Source organism: Hyperolius riggenbachi, chromosome 7, assembly GCF_040937935.1.
Source record: "Hyperolius riggenbachi isolate aHypRig1 chromosome 7, aHypRig1.pri, whole genome shotgun sequence".
Lineage (NCBI taxonomy): Eukaryota > Metazoa > Chordata > Amphibia > Anura > Hyperoliidae > Hyperolius > Hyperolius riggenbachi.
In genome coordinates, this window is record NC_090652.1 from 325,481,077 (window position 1) to 325,500,545 (window position 19,469).

The 19,469-nt window shown below is 46.3% G+C and overlaps 1 protein-coding gene across 1 annotated transcript in view; it reads right to left on the reverse strand.

Moving 5' to 3' along the window:
* Positions 1–2,408: 2,408 nt before the first annotated feature.
* Positions 2,409–19,469, reverse strand: part of DPP10 (dipeptidyl peptidase like 10) — a 647,445-nt gene continuing 630,384 nt past the window's right edge. The window contains exon 23 of the mRNA XM_068247444.1: positions 2,409–2,440. Coding sequence (XP_068103545.1) covers positions 2,409–2,440 — 32 coding nt within the window. The remainder of the gene's footprint in view (positions 2,441–19,469) is intronic.

Genomic DNA, 19,469 nt, shown 5'->3' on the forward strand with positions numbered 1-19,469 from the left:
TGAAGTGTGATCTCCTCCTAGCACAGACATACGTATGCCTGTACCTGAAAAGTTTTCTGGTCACAGATCTGATTTCCGAAATTTTAGGAGTAGAGTGTTATCTTACTTTGAGTTGAGACCTAGATCTTCAGGAACTATGACCCAAAGGGTCACATTTATTAAGACGTTATTATCAGGCGATTCTCAGGCCTGGGCATATAATCTACCCGCTGGAGACTTAGCCCTAACCTCTGTAGATTAATTTTTTAAAGCTATGGCAATAATTTACGACGATCCAGACATTGCCTCGACTTCTGAGCGGAAGCTCAAGTTATTACGTCAAGGCAAGAGTCCGGTCGAGGAGTATGCTGCTGAATTCAGAAGGTGGTCAGTTTCAGCCAGGTGGGACACCTTTGCTCTGTTAGATTGTTTCTTGTCAGGATTGTCAGATGAGGTCTCTGATCTTATGTTAAGTCAGCCTGAACCTAAGACCATTGATGAGGCCATTTCATCGGCCATCAGGATCGACCGTAGGCTACGCTATCAGAGACAGACCCGGGGTAGAAACCATGTAAGGATGGTGTCCTATGCTGCGCCTCCTGTGACTCCTCCTCCTCCCGTTTCACCTCCTCCTGTTTCACCTCCACCCGAACCAATGCAGATTGGTCGGTCAAAGTTGTCCCAAGTGGAGTGGAGACGCAGGATTTCAGAGCAATTATGTCTTTATTGTGCAGAGGGGGGTCATAGAGTACAGAATTGCCCTAAGAAATCGGGAAACGCTACTGCCTAGGAGTAGTTGGGGGTAATACCCTAGGCGTACAACTTTTACCCCTAGATGATAAAAGGTTGCTTCTTCCTTGTACGATTACATGGGAAGATAAATCTGAAGTCACTGAAGCCTTCGTTGATTCGGGCTCAACGGCTAATTTTATGGATTACGAATTTGCTAAAAGATTAGGTATTCCGCTCACCCCAGTAACACCACCCCTCCAGGTTACGGCAGTGGATGACTCCCCTCTGCAACGTAGCCGTCCCCTGTCTCAGACACCAGAGGTGGGAGTCACTATAGGGGTGCTGCATAGGGAGAAGTTGCACTTTTTTGTGTTACACATGACAACCTCCACTATCATCCTTGGCATGCCTTGGTTACACCTTCACTCTCCTCAGATTAATTGGGCCACTGGTCAGCTAACAAGCTGGTCAGCCCATTGCTTTCATCATTGCTTAGTGAAGGTGACCTTGGGTCAGACCAGGATTCATGTGGAGGGAGTACCGGAACAATATTCCAAATTTTTGGATGTGTTTTGTCCCAAGGCTGCAGATAAACTACCTCCACATCGCCCCTTCGATTGCCCCATCGATCTCCGATCTGGTTGTATGCCCCCTAGAGGTCATCTCTACAATTTGTCTGGGCCAGAGAAAGTGGCCATGTGAGAATACATTCGTGAAAACGTAGCTAAGGGTTTCATTCGCCCTTCCCGGTCGCCTGCCGGAGCAGGTTTCTTTTTTGTAAAGAAAAAAGACGGAGGCCTTCGGCCATGCATTGATTACCGGGGCCTGAATAAAATCACGGTAAAAAAATCGCTATCCATTGCCTTTGATAGACGATTTGTTCACTCAGGTCACCAATGCTAAGATTTTCTCGAAATTGGATATGCGGGGTGCATACAACCTGGTACGGATTAGAGAGGGCGATGAGTGGAAGACGGCCTTTAACACACCCGATGGGCATTACGAGTACCTGGTGATGCCCTTCGGGTTGTGTAACGCCCCGGCCGTCTTTCAGGAACTCATTAACGAGGTATTCAGGGAGGTGTTGGGTAAATTTGTTCTGGTATATCTGGATGGTATACTAATCTTCTCAGATAACCTCTCTGAGCACAGGGGTCATGTCAAATTTGTGCTGCAAAAGTTAAGACAAAACATGCTTTATGCTAAATTGAAGAAATGCATTTTTGAGGTAACATCTGTCACCTTTCTGGGATACATAATTTCCACCTCGGGCCTTTCTATGGATCCCGCCAAAGTCTCTGCTGTCCTGGAATGGCCTCAGCCAGTGGGACTAAAATCTCTCCAGAGATTTTTAGGATTCGCTAATTATTATAGAAGGTTCATAAAGGGGTACTCCACAGTCATAGCACCCCTCACCAGTCTCACAAAGAAAGGGGCAGATACCAACCACTGGTCCCCCGAAGTCCTGGCTGCTTTCTCCACTTTGAAAGATTTGTTTTGCTCTGCACCCATTTTGAGACATGTCGACACCTCCTATCCCTTTATTGTGGAGGTGGACGCCTCGGAGGTCGGGGTCGGGTCTGTCCTGTCTCAGCGTTCTGGGTTGCAGGGAAGGTTACACCCATGTGCCTATTTCTCTCGTAGGTTTTCACCAGCAGAGAAAAACTACGATATAGGCAACAGGGAGCTCCTAGCCATTAAATTGGCCTTCGAAGAATGGCGTCATTGGCTAGAAGGAGCAAAACATATGATTACCGTTTACACAGATCACAAGAATTTGGAATACATTGAGGGGGCTAAGAGATTGAGTCCCCGTCAGGCTCGGTGGTCACTGTTTTTCTCGAGATTTAGATTTGTAATTACATACACTCCGGGTAGTAAAAACATTAAGGCGGATGCTTTGTCCAGATGTTTTGAGCCGGAGACAGCACAGCCCGCAGACCCAGAGACTATTATCCCACAGAGAGTAGTATTGGCAGCCACAGAGACCGGGAAAGACTGGACAGAGACTTTAAGTCCCTTCCAGCAGGATGTCCCTGAAGGAAAGCCTGAAGGGGTGATGTTTGTACCACTGCCTTTTCGTCTCCCGATATTGCAGATGTTCCACTCCCACAAAAAAATGCTGGACATCCTGGGGCCGCCAGAACACAGGACCTTGTTGCTAGGTGTGCTTGGTGGCCTTCATTGGTAACTGACTGCAAGGAGTATGTTAGAGAGTGTGCAGTATGTGCAAAAAGCAAACCCTCCCGTCTGGCACCTGTGGGAACGTTGCAGCCTTTGCCCACCCCGAGTGAACCATGGACCCACTAGTCCATGGATTTTGTGGGTGAGCTTCCGAGGTCTGAGGGCATGTCGGTCATTTGGGTGGTAGTCGACCGTTTCAGTAAAATGGCCCATTTTGTGCCCTTGAAAGGACTCCCCTCGGCCCAGGAGTTGGCCGATCTTTTCATCATCCACATTTTCCGGCTGCATGGCATTCCGGAAAACATTGTGTCAGATCGGGGAGTCCAATTTGTTTCTAGATTTTGGAGGGCATTTTGTCATCAAATGGGCATGGAACTGTCATTCTCGTCGGGCTACCACCCACAGACCAATGGTCAGACTGAGAGAGTTAATCAGTCATTGGAGCAGTTTCTAAGATGTTATGTTGTGGATGCGCAAAATTATTGGGTCAAGTTCTTGCCGTTTGCAGAATTTGCGCACAATAATTTGAAAAGCTCTTCCTCTGGATTTTCTCTGTTTCAGGTGGTAACTGGAAAGTTGCCTAAGGTCTCCCCACTGCCAGTAGCTTCCACCCAGTTTCCAGCTTTGGAGGCTTGGCAAAAGTCATTTAAGAACATCTGGGGGATCGTGAAAAATAATTTGGAGAAGGCTTTTCAAAGTCAGAAGGGTCAAGCTGACAAACGTTCCATAGAGTGGAAGTTCCAGCCAGGAGACTTGGTCTGGGTGTCCACACGTCATTTGACCCTGAAACAGCCCTCGCCCAAGTTAGGACCCAGATTTGTGGGCCCTTTTCCAGTAACCAGGAAGATCAACAATGTTACTTATGCCATTGATCTCCCTGCCAGCATGCGTGGTGTAAGATCCTTTCATGTGTCCCTGCTTAAGCCAGCAGTTCATGTAGGTTCCACCAGGGATGGATCTAGACCAAGTTGCGCCTGGGGCAAGGTTAGGTTTAGGCGCCTAAAGGTCATGTTTTGGCACCTAAACTGCCATTCCCCACCCAAATTTTGCCGCCTTTTTGAGAATTCAACAAACTGCGCCTGGGGCAAGAGACCCGCCTGCCCCCCTCTAGATCCGTCCCTGGGTTCCACTCCTCCTCCTCCTGTGATGGTAGATGACCAACCTGAGTACGAAGTAGAAAAGATTTTAGACTCACGTGTTGTACAGAACTCAGTACAGTATCTAGTTCACTGGAAAGGGTATGGTATTGAGGAGAGAACATGGGTACCTGAGTGTCGCATGCATGCGGATAAATTAAGGAGGGAATTCCACGCTTTATATCCTGAGAAACTGGGTAGGAGCTGTCCGGAGTCCACTCCTCGGGGGGGGGGTACTGTGAGAAAACGCGGAAAAGCCGCCGCGAGTACTCAGAGTAAGGCGGCTAATTCCGCGTCCCACATGGCAGCTTGCGCACATGGGCCTGCATCCACCAGCCTGACAGAGCGCGGAGAAACAGCCGCATGCCCAGTGAACAAGGCGGCGGATTCCGCGTCCGACGCGTCGGTTTGCGCGCATGGGTCTACCACTAACAGGGAGGCTGAACGCGGGGAAACCGCCGCATGCTCTGACAGTGGTGCGGCTGGCCCCGCGTTCAAGCGAGCAGATACATTACAACACATGTCTGGTGTGGCTGGGACTGATAGTCCACACAGGTTCAGAAGGACGCGCGGAGAGGCAGAGCCTTTATGACAGTCAGAAGGGTGTCAGCTGATCCAGCCGGTCAGCTGACAATTCTACCAGGTTTTATTGATCCGGCACTTAGGGGAGGCGCAGGAGAGCGCTTGTGTATATATACTGGGTGCTGGTCATTTCTCTGGTGTCTGGCGTTGCGATCACTACGTGGTAGCACTCAGACCTTGTCAGTATCTGTGATATTATCTGTTATTACTTCAGACTAGTTCCAGGGTGTTGATGATCAAGGAACTCACACCCAAGACTAGGGAACTATATTACCTCTCTGTTATATTTCAGACTAGTTCCAGGGTGTTGATTATCAAGGAACTCACACCCAAGTTTAGGGAACTGTATTACCATTCTGTTATATATCAGACTAGTTCCAGGGTGTTGATGATCACGGAGCTCACACCTAAGACTAGGCATTGTTATTATCTGTTATGACTTTCTGCTTTCCTGACCACTCTCCTGATCTCTGATTTGGTACTTCGCTATATCTGATTCTCTGTTGCTGAACCCGTTTCTGTCTCCTGTATCTGTATCTGAGCTGTCTGTCTGTTACCGACCTGGCCTGTCCGACCTCGAGAACTATCTTCCCTTTTGGGAGATAGTTCACTGACCTGTCAGTGACACTTCACCATTGGTGTCACTCACTCTCTGGTCCTTCCCACTCTCAGCCTGGCTCCGCCCCTGGAGGAGCATCAGACCATTGGAAGGAACCTGTTCTCTGAGCAGTATCTCTTACTGCCTGGCACCCTCTATAGGGGTGCTCTCCTCAAAGTATTACTGTTGCACCAAACACTCATATTACTCAGGTGTCCAGAGGTTAGAGATATATCTGATTATCGGTGATACTGCAGATCATCAATAATCAGGTATATATCTGTATTCTCGGTGATACTGCAGATCACCGGTAATCAGATCCTCTCTGTGTTATACCGATCGTTACACAGAGTATGCCTTTAAAGAGGATTTCTAGAAGCACTGAAGAACAGTGCGATACGGGAACACCCAAGGCTGTATCAGAGATATCCAGTACAGAGGCCAGACCAGCTGGCGACGAACAACATAAATATGAGCCATTGTTATGTAAATATTCTCATAAGAACATTAAACAAATAAGCCTCTTTAGAACATGATGACAGTTCTTAGAACTAGGTGATAGTTAGGGCATGCGCAGTAAAGACAGTGCCTGTCATTATATCACAAGGTTTTATCAGCCACTAGCAGGCGATGAGGTCCTGCTCAGATGATGTCACATTTAACTCTTTAGTGGTTGGTACTAAAGCAGCTGATGGGCTCCAGAAAGCCACTTCTGACCACTGCTGCTTCTTCTGATGTCTGGCTGATGACTTCCACCCTTTACCTTTATTTGTAATGTACTGTCATCTTATCTAACTGTATGCTGTATATAGGCCTACGGGCTCCGTAGTATAGATGGAACATAAGAGGGAACCTGGTTGTCATGCAATGGAACCAAGAGCTGTAATGCAAAGAGTACTTACTACAGAACAATTGCTTCGCTGTGTAGGGATGAGCATCTGTATATCTGTTTACTGAATAAACTCCTGAAACTGTGATGACGCCTAAGAAGTTCTATCTCTTATGCTGTTGCTGTGACGAGAGTCAAGTTATCACACTTCCTGTGATATGGTGCTGAACGAAGGGGTAGTGTTGTTGCCAATAGCAACCAACATATAGATTCTTACACTATGTACTGTATTTTTGACTATAAGACTCACTTTTTCTCCGCCCAAAAGTGGGGAAAAAATAGTCACTGCGTCTGCAAATGCAGGGAGTTCCTGTCTTGTGAACGGCTGCCAATACCAACCTCCAACCTGCCGCAATGTCGGGGACTCCCTGTACTGTGCCCATGCAGAGGAGGACACGGGGGGACACACGAGGTACAACAACACAAGTTGTTTAGGTGATACCTTTCATGACTAAACTGTACAAGATTTCTTTGCAAGCTTTCCAAACTTTAAGTTTCTTCTTCAGACATAATACAGAACTGGATCGGAACCGTCCCAGGTATCACCTAAACAACTTGTGTCTTCGGATTCTCTCCACGACTAATACCGGAAACGCAACTGACAAAAGGTACAAGGGGGCATGAAGGTAAAAAGGGGGCAATTTTCTCAACATGCCCCTCACCATGGGTGCACCAGGTTTAGTATATATACTTTTTCCCCTGGTTTTTGGCCTCTATACCTAGGTGCGTCTTATGGTCAGGTGCGTCTTATGGTCAGGTGCGTCTTATGGTCAGGTGCGTCTTATGGTCAGGTGCGTCTTATGGTCAGGTGCGTCTTATGGTCAGGTGCGTCTTATGGTCAGGAGCGTCTTATGGTCAGGTGCGTCTTATGGTCAGGTGCGTCTTATGGTCAGGTGCGTCTTATGGTCAGGTGCGTCTTATGGTCAGGAGTGTCTTATGGTCAGGAGTGTCTTATGGTCAGGAGTGTCTTATGGTCAGGTGCGTCTTATGGTCAGGTGCGTTTTATGGTCAGGTGCGTCTTATGGTCAGGTGCGTCTTATGGTCAGGTGCGTTTTATGGTCAGGAGTGTCTTATGGTCAGGTGCGTCTTATGGTCAGGTGCGTCTTATGGTCAGGTGCGTCTTATGGTCAGGAGTGTCTTATGGTCAGGAGTGTCTTATGGTCAGGAGTGTCCGATGGTCAGGTGCGTCTTATGGTCAGGTGCGTTTTATGGTCAGGTGCGTTTTATGGTCAGGTGCGTCTTATGGTCAGGTGCGTTTTATGGTCAGGAGTGTCTTATGGTCAGGTGCGTCTTATGGTCAGGTGCGTCTTATGGTCAGGTGCGTCTTATGGTCAGGAGTGTCTTATGGTCAGGTGCGTCTTATGGTCAGGTGCGTCTTATGGTCAGGTGCGTCTTATGGTCAGGTGCGTCTTATGGTCAGGTGCGTCTTATGGTCAGGTGCGTCTTATGGTCAGGTGCGTCTTATGGTCAGGTGCGTCTTATGGTCAGGTGCGTCTTATGGTCAGGTGCGTCTTATGGTCAGGTGCGTCTTATGGTCAGGTGCGTCTTATGGTCAGGTGCGTCTTATGGTCAGGAGTGTCTTATGGTCAGGTGCGTCTTATGGTCAGGAGTGTCCGATGGTCAGGAGTGTCTTATGGTCAGGAGTGTCTTATGGTCAGGAGTGTCTTATGGTCAGGTGCGTCTTATGGTCAGGTGCGTCTTATGGTCAGGTGCGTCTTATGGTCAGGTGCGTCTTATGGTCAGGTGCGTCTTATGGTCAGGTGCGTCTTATGGTCAGGTGCGTTTTATGGTCAGGTGCGTCTTATGGTCAGGTGCGTCTTATGGTCAGGTGCGTCTTATGGTCAGGTGCGTCTTATGGTCAGGTGCGTCTTATGGTCAGGTGCGTTTTATGGTCAGGAGTGTCTTATGGTCAGGTGCGTCTTATGGTCAGGTGCGTCTTATGGTCAGGTGCGTCTTATGGTCAGGAGTGTCTTATGGTCAGGAGTGTCCGATGGTCAGGTGCGTCTTATGGTCAGGTGCGTTTTATGGTCAGGTGCGTTTTATGGTCAGGTGCGTTTTATGGTCAGGTGCGTCTTATGGTCAGGTGCGTCTTATGGTCAGGAGTGTCTTATGGTCAGGAGTGTCTTATGGTCAGGAGTGTCCGATGGTCAGGTGCGTCTTATGGTCAGGTGCGTTTTATGGTCAGGTGCGTCTTATGGTCAGGTGCGTTTTATGGTCAGGAGTGTCTTATGGTCAGGTGCGTCTTATGGTCAGGTGCGTCTTATGGTCAGGTGCGTCTTATGGTCAGGAGCGTCTTATGGTCAGGTGCGTCTTATGGTCAGGTGCGTCTTATGGTCAGGTGCGTCTTATGGTCAGGTGCGTTTTATGGTCAGGTGCGTCTTATGGTCAGGTGCGTCTTATGGTCAGGTGCGTCTTATGGTCAGGTGCGTCTTATGGTCAGGTGCGTCTTATGGTCAGGTGCGTCTTATGGTCAGGTGCGTCTTATGGTCAGGTGCGTCTTATGGTCAGGTGCGTCTTATGGTCAGGAGCGTCTTATGGTCAGGTGCGTTTTATGGTCAGGTGCGTCTTATGGTCAGGTGCGTCTTATGGTCAGGAGTGTCTTATGGTCAGGTGCGTCTTATGGTCAGGAGTGTCTTATGGTCAGGAGTGTCTTATGGTCAGGAGTGTCTTATGGTCAGGTGCGTCTTATGGTCAGGAGTGTCTTATGGTCAGGTGCGTCTTATGGTCAGGAGTGTCCGATGGTCAGGAGTGTCTTATGGTCAGGAGTGTCTTATGGTCAGGAGTGTCTTATGGTCAGGAGTGTCTTATGGTCAGGTGCGTCTTATGGTCAGGAGTGTCTTATGGTCAGGAGTGTCTTATGGTCAGGAGTGTCTTATGGTCAGGTGCGTCTTATGGTCAGGTGCGTCTTATGGTCAGGTGCGTCTTATGGTCAGGTGCGTCTTATGGTCAGGTGCGTTTTATGGTCAGGTGCGTTTTATGGTCAGGTGCGTCTTATGGTCAGGTGCGTCTTATGGTCAGGTGCGTTTTATGGTCAGGTGCGTCTTATGGTCAGGTGCGTCTTATGGTCAGGTGCGTTTTATGGTCAGGTGCGTCTTATGGTCAGGTGCGTCTTATGGTCAGGTGCGTTTTATGGTCAGGTGCGTCTTATGGTCAGGTGCGTCTTATGGTCAGGTGCGTCTTATGGTCAGGAGTGTCTTATGGTCAGGTGCGTCTTATGGTCAGGTGCGTCTTATGGTCAGGTGCGTCTTATGGTCAGGTGCGTCTTATGGTCAGGAGTGTCTTATGGTCAGGTGCGTCTTATGGTCAGGTGCGTCTTATGGTCAGGTGCGTCTTATGGTCAGGTGCGTCTTATGGTCAGGTGCGTCTTATGGTCAGGTGCGTCTTATGGTCAGGTGCGTCTTATGGTCAGGTGCGTCTTATGGTCAGGAGTGTCTTATGGTCAGGTGCGTCTTATGGTCAGGAGTGTCCGATGGTCAGGTGCGTCTTATGGTCAGGTGCGTCTTATGGTCAGGAGTGTCTTATGGTCAGGAGTGTCTTATGGTCAGGAGTGTCTTATGGTCAGGTGCGTCTTATGGTCAGGTGCGTCTTATGGTCAGGTGCGTCTTATGGTCAGGTGCGTCTTATGGTCAGGTGCGTCTTATGGTCAGGAGTGTCTTATGGTCAGGTGCGTCTTATGGTCAGGTGCGTCTTATGGTCAGGTGCGTCTTATGGTCAGGTGCGTCTTATGGTCAGGAGTGTCTTATGGTCAGGAGTGTCTTATGGTCAGGAGCGTCTTATGGTCAGGTGCGTTTTATGGTCAGGTGCGTCTTATGGTCAGGAGTGTCTTATGGTCAGGAGTGTCTTATGGTCAGGAGTGTCTTATGGTCAGGAGTGTCTTATGGTCAGGAGCGTCTTATGGTCAGGTGCGTGTTATGGTCAGGTGCGTCTTATGGTCAGGAGTGTCTTATGGTCAGGAGTGTCTTATGGTCAGGAGTGTCTTATGGTCAGGAGCGTCTTATGGTCAGGTGCGTCTTATGGTCAGGTGCGTCTTATGGTCAGGTGCGTCTTATGGTCAGGAGTGTCTTATGGTCAGGTGCGTCTTATGGTCAGGTGCGTCTTATGGTCAGGTGCGTCTTATGGTCAGGTGCGTCTTATGGTCAGGTGCGTCTTATGGTCAGGAGTGTCTTATGGTCAGGTGCGTCTTATGGTCAGGAGTGTCCGATGGTCAGGTGCGTCTTATGGTCAGGTGCGTCTTATGGTCAGGAGTGTCTTATGGTCAGGAGTGTCTTATGGTCAGGAGTGTCTTATGGTCAGGTGCGTCTTATGGTCAGGAGTGTCTTATGGTCAGGTGCGTCTTATGGTCAGGTGCGTCTTATGGTCAGGTGCGTCTTATGGTCAGGAGTGTCTTATGGTCAGGAGTGTCTTATGGTCAGGTGCGTCTTATGGTCAGGTGCGTCTTATGGTCAGGTGCGTCTTATGGTCAGGTGCGTCTTATGGTCAGGAGTGTCTTATGGTCAGGAGTGTCTTATGGTCAGGTGCGTTTTATGGTCAGGTGCGTCTTATGGTCAGGTGCGTCTTATGGTCAGGTGCATCTTATGGTCAGGAGTGTCCGATGGTCAGGTGCGTCTTATGGTCAGGAGTGTCTTATGGTCAGGTGCGTTTTATGGTCAGGTGCGTCTTATGGTCAGGTGCGTCTTATGGTCAGGTGCATCTTATGGTCAGGTGCGTCTTATGGTCAGGTGCGTCTTATGGTCAGGTGCGTCTTATGGTCAGGAGTGTCTTATGGTCAGGAGTGTCTTATGGTCAGGAGTGTCTTATGGTCAGGTGCGTCTTATGGTCAGGAGTGTCTTATGGTCAGGTGCGTCTTATGGTCAGGAGTGTCTTATGGTCAGGAGTGTCTTATGGTCAGGAGCGTCTTATGGTCAGGTGCGTCTTATGGTCAGGTGCGTTTTATGGTCAGGTGCGTTTTATGGTCAGGTGCGTCTTATGGTCAGGTGCGTCTTAAAGTCCAAACAATACGGTATGTGTGTAAGTGTTTTTATTCTCTTATTGTGATAGTAAACTATGCTCTATGCTTCCACCAGAGAAAGTATATTTCAAGATAACAATCACGATAACCGTCAACTGTTGGGCGCCAACTGTCAACACCCGAGCGGTTCTTGCCTTTTTCATGATTGCTAACTCAGTAAAGGACCGGCCCTTAAAGTGTTGCTATCATATAAATCCGGCATAGCGGGGTCTGGACCCTCTATAACAGTAATTATAGATTGACGGTATACCTTGAAATGAATCAGAGCACTCAGTATAGGATTTTATATAAAAATAATGTATTTGCTTATCATACGGCATATATACAAAATATGATCAGTTCCAAGTAGTGTTTCCTTCTAACAGTATTCCATCTCATCAGGGCTTTATAGCCAAGCGATCAGCAATCTTCTAAGTACATTCAAAAAGTAATATAACGGTTGTGTTATGTAGAATAAGATCAAAAGTAGTCTCATCTGTGTCAGTAGCTGTGTATCTAGTAGCTGTGTATCTAGTAGCTGTGTATATAATAGCTGTGTATCTAGTAGCTGTGTATATAATAGCTGTGTATCTAGTAGCTGTGTATATAATAGCTGTGTATGTAGTAGCTGTGTATATAATAGCTGTGTATATAATAACTGTGTATATAATAGCTGTGTATATAATAGCTGTGTATCTAGTAGCTGTGTATATAATAGCTGTGTATCTAGTAGCTGTGTATATAATAGCTGTGTATCTAGTAGCTGTGTATATAGTAGCTGTGTATCTAGTAGCTGTGTATATAATAGCTGTGTATCTAGTAGCTGTGTATATAATAGCTGTGTATCTAGTAGCTGTGTATATAGTAGCTGTGTATATAATAGCTGTGTATCTAGTAGCTGTGTATATAATAGCTGTGTATGTAGTAGCTGTGTATATAATAGCTGTGTATATAATAACTGTGTATATAATAGCTGTGTATATAATAGCTGTGTATCTAGTAGCTGTGTATATAATAGCTGTGTATCTAGTAGCTGTGTATATAATAGCTGTGTATCTAGTAGCTGTGTATATAATAGCTGTGTATCTAGTAGCTGTGTATATAATAGCTGTGTATATAGTAGCTGTGTATCTAGTAGCTGTGTATATAATAGCTGTGTATCTAGTAGCTGTGTATATAATAGCTGTGTATCTAGTAGCTGTGTATATAATAGCTGTGTATCTAGTAGCTGTGTATATAATAGCTGTGTATCTAGTAGCTGTGTATCTAGTAGCTGTGTATATAATAGCTGTGTATCTAGTAGCTGTGTATATAATAGCTGTGTATCTAGTAGCTGTGTATATAATAGCTGTGTATCTAGTAGCTGTGTATTAATAGCTGTGTATCTAATAGCTGTGTATCAATAGCTGTGTATCTAGTAGCTGTGTATCTAGTAGCTGTGTATATAATAGCTGTGTATATAATAGCTGTGTATCTAGTAGCTGTGTATCTAGTAGCTGTGTATCTAGTAGCTGTGTATATAATAGCTGTGTATCTAGTAGCTGTGTATCTAGTAGCTGTGTATCTAGTAGCTGTGTATATAATAGCTGTGTATCTAGTAGCTGTGTATCTAGTAGCTGTGTATATAATAGCTGTGTATCTAGTAGCTGTGTATATAATAGCTGTGTATCTAGTAGCTGTGTATATAATAGCTGTGTATCTAGTAGCTGTGTATTAATAGCTGTGTATCTAGTAGCTGTGTATCTAGTAGCTGTGTATATAATAGCTGTGTATATAATAGCTGTGTATATAATAGCTGTGTATCTAGTAGCTGTGTATATAGTAGCTGTGTATCTAGTAGCTGTGTATCTAGTAGCTGTGTATCTAGTAGCTGTGTATCTAGTAGCTGTGTATATAATAGCTGTGTATCTAGTAGCTGTGTATCTAGTAGCTGTGTATATAATAGCTGTGTATATAATAGCTGTGTATATAATAGCTGTGTATCTAGTAGCTGTGTATATAATAGCTGTGTATCTAGTAGCTGTGTATCTAGTAGCTGTGTATATAATAGCTGTGTATCTAGTAGCTGTGTATATAATAGCTGTGTATCTAGTAGCTGTGTATATAATAGCTGTGTATCTAGTAGCTGTATATATAATAGCTGTGTATCTAGTAGCTGTGTATCAATAGCTGTGTATCTAGTAGCTGTGTATCAATAGCTGTGTATCTAGTAGCTGTGTATCTAGTAGCTGTGTATCTAGTAGCTGTGTATCAATAGCTGTGTATCTAGTAGCTGTGTATCTAGTAGCTGTGTATCTAGTAGCTGTGTATATAGTAGCTGTGTATATAATAGCTGTGTATCTAGTAGCTGTGTATATAATAGCTGTGTATCTAGTAGCTGTGTATCTAGTAGCTGTGTATCTAGTAGCTGTGTATCTAGTAGCTGTGTATCAATAGCTGTGTATCTAGTAGCTGTGTATATAATAGCTGTGTATCTAGTAGCTGTGTATATAATAGCTGTGTATATAATAGCTGTGTATATAATAGCTGTGTATATAATAGCTGTGTATCTAGTAGCTGTGTATATAATAGCTGTGTATCTAGTAGCTGTGTATATAATAGCTGTGTATATAATAGCTGTGTATATAATAGCTGTGTATCTAGTAGCTGTGTATATAATAGCTGTGTATATAATAGCTGTGTATATAATAGCTGTGTATCTAGTAGCTGTGTATCTAGTAGCTGTGTATATAATAGCTGTGTATCTAGTAGCTGTGTATATAATAGCTGTGTATCTAGTAGCTGTGTATCAATAGCTGTGTATCTAGTAGCTGTGTATCTAGTAGCTGTGTATCTAGTAGCTGTGTATCAATAGCTGTGTATCTAGTAGCTGTGTATCTAGTAGCTGTGTATCTAGTAGCTGTGTATCTAGTAGCTGTGTATCTAGTAGCTGTGTATCTAGTAGCTGTGTATATAATAGCTGTGTATCTAGTAGCTGTGTATATAATAGCTGTGTATCTAGTAGCTGTGTATCTAGTAGCTGTGTATATAATAGCTGTGTATCTAGTAGCTGTGTATATAATAGCTGTGTATCTAGTAGCTGTGTATATAATAGCTGTGTATCTAGTAGCTGTGTATATAATAGCTGTGTATCTAGTAGCTGTGTATATAATAGCTGTGTATCTAGTAGCTGTGTATCTAGTAGCTGTGTATGTAGTAGCTGTGTATATAATAGCTGTGTATCTAGTAGCTGTGTATCTAGTAGCTGTGTATATAATAGCTGTGTATCTAGTAGCTGTGTATATAATAGCTGTGTATCTAGTAGCTGTGTATATAATAGCTGTGTATCTAGTAGCTGTGTATATAATAGCTGTGTATCTAGTAGCTGTGTATATAATAGCTGTGTATCTAGTAGCTGTGTATCTAGTAGCTGTGTATCTAGTAGCTGTGTATATAATAGCTGTGTATCTAGTAGCTGTGTATCTAGTAGCTGTGTATCTAGTAGCTGTGTATATAATAGCTAGTAGCTGTGTATATAATAGCTGTGTATCTAGTAGCTGTGTATATAATAGCTGTGTATCTAGTAGCTGTGTATATAATAGCTGTGTATCTAGTAGCTGTGTAAAACTTGTAGTAATCTTCTTAAAGAAATAGCATAAAAAATAGCTTCTAAAAAACTTCTTGCTAACATCTTAACAAAACTTAATGCTAAAAAAGTAGTCAAGTAAATCACCAGAATATTAAAGAAAACCTTAACTGAGAGGGATATGGATGTTTCCTTTTAAACAATACCAGTTGCCTGGCAGCCCTGCTGATCTTTTTGGCTGCAGTAGTGGCTGAATCACTCACCTGAAACAAGCATGCAGCTAATCCAGTCTGACTTCAGTCAGAGCACCTGATCTGCTGCATGCTTGTTGAGGGGCTGTGGCTAAAAGTATTAGAGACACAGGATCAGCAGGAGAGTCAGGCAACTGGTTGTAATGCCTGGCAGATCTCCTGCTTTCTTTCAGCCACTATACCCCAATCTAGTGGCGCAGCTCTGAGCTCGGCCCACATCTTCACCTATAGACAAGCCCCGGATGGAACAGGACACTGAATATGTCTCCTGACTTTGGTTGCCCCCAGGTATTAACGTGCAAGATATAGCAGCTGAGGCCGAGAAAGCCAGAGTACCACCAGAGCAAGCAAGACTATGCAGCTGGGTGATATTAGGTAGTAGAGTGGAATGCTCTTGTGGAGGAGATTACACAGATCACACCAGGAGCTATGGACAAGGAAGCAAGATTGCTCAGAGTGACCACAGCTCTGAGATTCCAATAACCGCCACAACAAACAAGACACAATGGTTGCTCAGTGCGACTGCAGCACTGAGCATCTGATGTCCACCACACTGAGTAACAAGGACAGACAACAGACAGACAGATAGAATGCTTGCCAATCTAATCGCTGCCCCAGCAATAACAAACATCCACACTGACACGGATAAGACAAACAAGTAGGAGCGTAACTAATAGCAACTACAGCTATAGTTACTTCCATAGGAACAGGACCAGCAGGAATACTACCAGTCACCAATATGGTGAAGGCAGAATCCAAGCTATCAGGATTGGTAGCACTTAACTGTACGCCCGCAGGTACAGTGAACGTCCAAGGAAGAAAGACGAGGTTAAACAATTTACACTTCACATGAGGGACCCAGCAGCCAGCTAAGGCAAAGCTGAACGCTATGACGGGCAAGGTGTGAGAGGAGGAGCAGACTTTTCTATGGACCTCAGCCAATGAGAGCAGACATGCAAATGCCCACACAGCTGAATGGTAATCACTCAATCCTGAGCCAGTCTGGTTGAAGACTAAAGGCTGATTGTTGATGGAAAGAATTCTCATCACAAATGCATGCAATATTAGGCAGCAACATGCATGTAGGGAATGCAGAGCTGTCTGGCTGCAGCCATAGGTGGAATCATGACAGTATCCTGAGCTACTCTGACGTAGTTTGGGATATTTACTCATACTGACATTTGCTTATCGGGTCCGTTTGACGTCACCGGCCATCTTGACCTGCTGATTGACTTAAAGTGACAGTGAAGAAAACAACGTATGATATATAATGAATTGTATGAGTAGTACAGATAATTAATAGAATATTATTAGTAAAGAAAAGAGTCTCATATTTTCATTTTCAGTCATATAGCTTTTTTTATAACATTGCATCGTCCTCTAATATGTGCAGTTTACAGACTACACTCTGTATTTTAAATGATGAAACAGCAGAGTTAATACCCTTTTCAACTTTCCTCTGCAGGTCGGTGTGGTCGGTGGCAGTTGATAAGGGGGTAGATGTGGTTGGTGGCAGTTGATAAGGGTGTGCAGGGGGTAGATGTGGTTGGTGGCAGTTGATAAGGGTGTGCCAGGTGTAGATGTGGTTGGTGGCAGTTGATAAGGGTGTGCAGGGGGTAGATGTGGTTGGTGGCAGTTGATAAGGGTGTGCAGGGGGTAGATGTGGTCGGTGGCAGTTGATAAGGGTGTGCCGGGTGTAGATGTGGTTGGTGGCAGTTGATAAGGGTGTGCAGGGTGTACATGTGGTCGTGGCAGCTGATAAGGGTGTGCAGGGTGTAGATATGGTCGGTGGCAGTTGATAAGGGTGTGCAGGGGGTAGATGTGGTCGGTGGCAGTTGATAAGGGTGTGCGTTCGGGTAGATGTGGTCGGTGGCAGGTGATAAGGTTGTGCAGGGGGTAGATGTGGTTGGTGGCAGGTGATAAGGTTGTGCAGGGGGTAGATGTGGTTGGTGGCAGTTGATAAGGGTGTGCAGGGGGTAGATATGGTCGGTGGCAGTTGATAAGGGTGTGCAGGGTTGTAGATGTGGTTGGTGGCAGTTGATAAGGGTGTGCAGGGTGTAGATGTGGTCGGTGGCAGTTGATAAGGGTGTAGATATGGTCGGTGGCAGGAGATAAGGGTGTGCAGGGTGTAGATGTGGTTGGTGGCAGTTGATAAGGGTGTGCAGGGGGTAGATGTGGTCGGTGGCAGTTGATAAGGGTGTGCCGGGTGTAGATGTGGTCAGTGGCAGTTGATAAGGGTGTGCAGGGGGTAGATGTGGTCAGTGGCAGTTAATAAGGGTGTGCAGGGGGTAGATGTGGTCAGTGGCAGTTGATAAGGGTGTGCAGGGGGTAGATGTGGTCAGTGGCAGTTAATAAGGGTGTGCAGGGGGTAGATATGGTCGGTGGCAGTTGATAAGGGTGTGCAGGGGGTAGATGTGGTTGGTGGCAGTTGATAAGGGTGTGCCGGGTGTAGATGTGGTCGGTGGCAGGAGATAAGGGTGTGCAGGAGGCAGATGTAGTCGGTGGCAGTTGATAAGGGTGTGCCGGGTGTAGATGTGGTTGGTGGCAGTTGATAAGGGTGTGCAGGAGGTAGATGTGGTTGGTGGCAGTTGATAAGGGTGTGCATGGGGTAGATGTGGTTGGTGGCAGTTGATAAGGGTGTGCCGGGTGTAGATGTGGTTGGTGGCAGTTTATAAGGGTGTACCAGGTGTAGATGTGGTCAGTGGCAGTTGATAAGGGTGTACAGGGTGTAGATGTGGTCGGTGGCAGTTGATAAGGGTGTGCAGGGTGTAGATGTGGTCGGTGGCAGTTGATAAGGGTGTACAGGGTGTAGATGTGGTCGTGGCAGGTGATAAGGGTGTGCCGGGTGTAGATGTGGTAGCTGGCAGTTGATAAGGGTGTGCATGGGGTAGATGTGGTCGGTGGCAGGTGATAAGGTTGTGCAGGGTGTAGATGTGGTTGGTGGCAGTTGATAAGGGTGTGCAGGGGGTAGATATGGTCGGTGGCAGTTGATAAGGGTGTGCAGGAGGTAGATGTGGTCGGTGGCAGTTGATAAGGGTGTGCAGGGTGTAGATGTGGTTGGTGGCAGGTGATAAGGCTGTGCCGGGTGTAGATGGGGTTGGTGGCAGTTGATAAGGGTGTGCAGGGTGTAGATGTGGTAGCTGGCAGTTGATAAGGGTGTGCATGGGGTAGATGTGGTCGGTGGCAGGTGATAAGGTTGTGCAGGGTGTAGATGTGGTTGGTGGCAGTTGATAAGGGTGTGCAGGGGGTAGATATGGTCGGTGGCAGTTGATAAGGGTGTGCAGGAGGTAGATGTGGTCGGTGGCAGTTGATAAGGGTGTGCAGGGTGTAGATGTGGTTGGTGGCAGGTGATAAGGCTGTGCCGGGTGTAGATGGGGTTGGTGGCAGTTGATAAGGGTGTGCAGGGTGTAGATGTGGTCGATGGCAGTTGATAAGGGTGTGCAGGGTGTAGATATGGTCGGTGGCAGGAGATAAGGGTGTGCAGGGTGCAGATGTGGTTGGTGACAGTTGATAAGGGTGTGCAGGAGGTAGATGTGGTTAATGGCAGTTGATAAGGGTGTGCAGGGTGTAGATGTGGTCGGTGGCAGGTGATAAGGGTGTGCCGGGTGTAGATGTTGCCGGTGGCAGTTGAAATGGGTGTGCAGGGGTGTAGATGTGGTCGGTGGCAGTTGATAAGGGTGTGCAGGGTGTATATGTGGCTGGTGGCAGGTGATAAGGCTGTCCCGGGTGTAGAGTTAGTTGGTGGCAGTTGATAAGGGTGTGCAGGGTGTAGATCCGGTTGGATGTGCAGACACACACACACACACACACACACACACACACACACACACACACACACACACACACTGTATACACACACACACACACACTGTACACACACACACACACACACACACACACACACACACACACACACACACACACACTGTACACACACACTGTACACACTGTACATACACACTGTACATACACACACACACACTGTACACACACACTGTACATACACACTGTACACACACACGCTACACACACACACACTGTACACACACACACACACACACACTACACACACACACACACACACTATACACACTGTACACACTGTACACACTGTATACACACACATACTATACACACATTATACACACACACTGTACACACACACTGTACACACACACTGTACACACACACTGTACACACACACGCTACACACACACACACTGTACACACCCACACACACCACACACACACACACACACACACTATACACACTGTATACACACACATACTATACACACATTATACACACACACACACACACTGTACACACACACTGTACACACACACTGTACACACACACTACACACACACACACTATACACACTGTACACACACACTACACACACACACACTATACACACTGTACACACACACTACACACACACACACACTATACACACTGTACACACTGTATACACACACATACTATACACACATTATACAAACACACACACTGTACACACACACTGTACCCACACACTACACACACACTATACACACTGTACA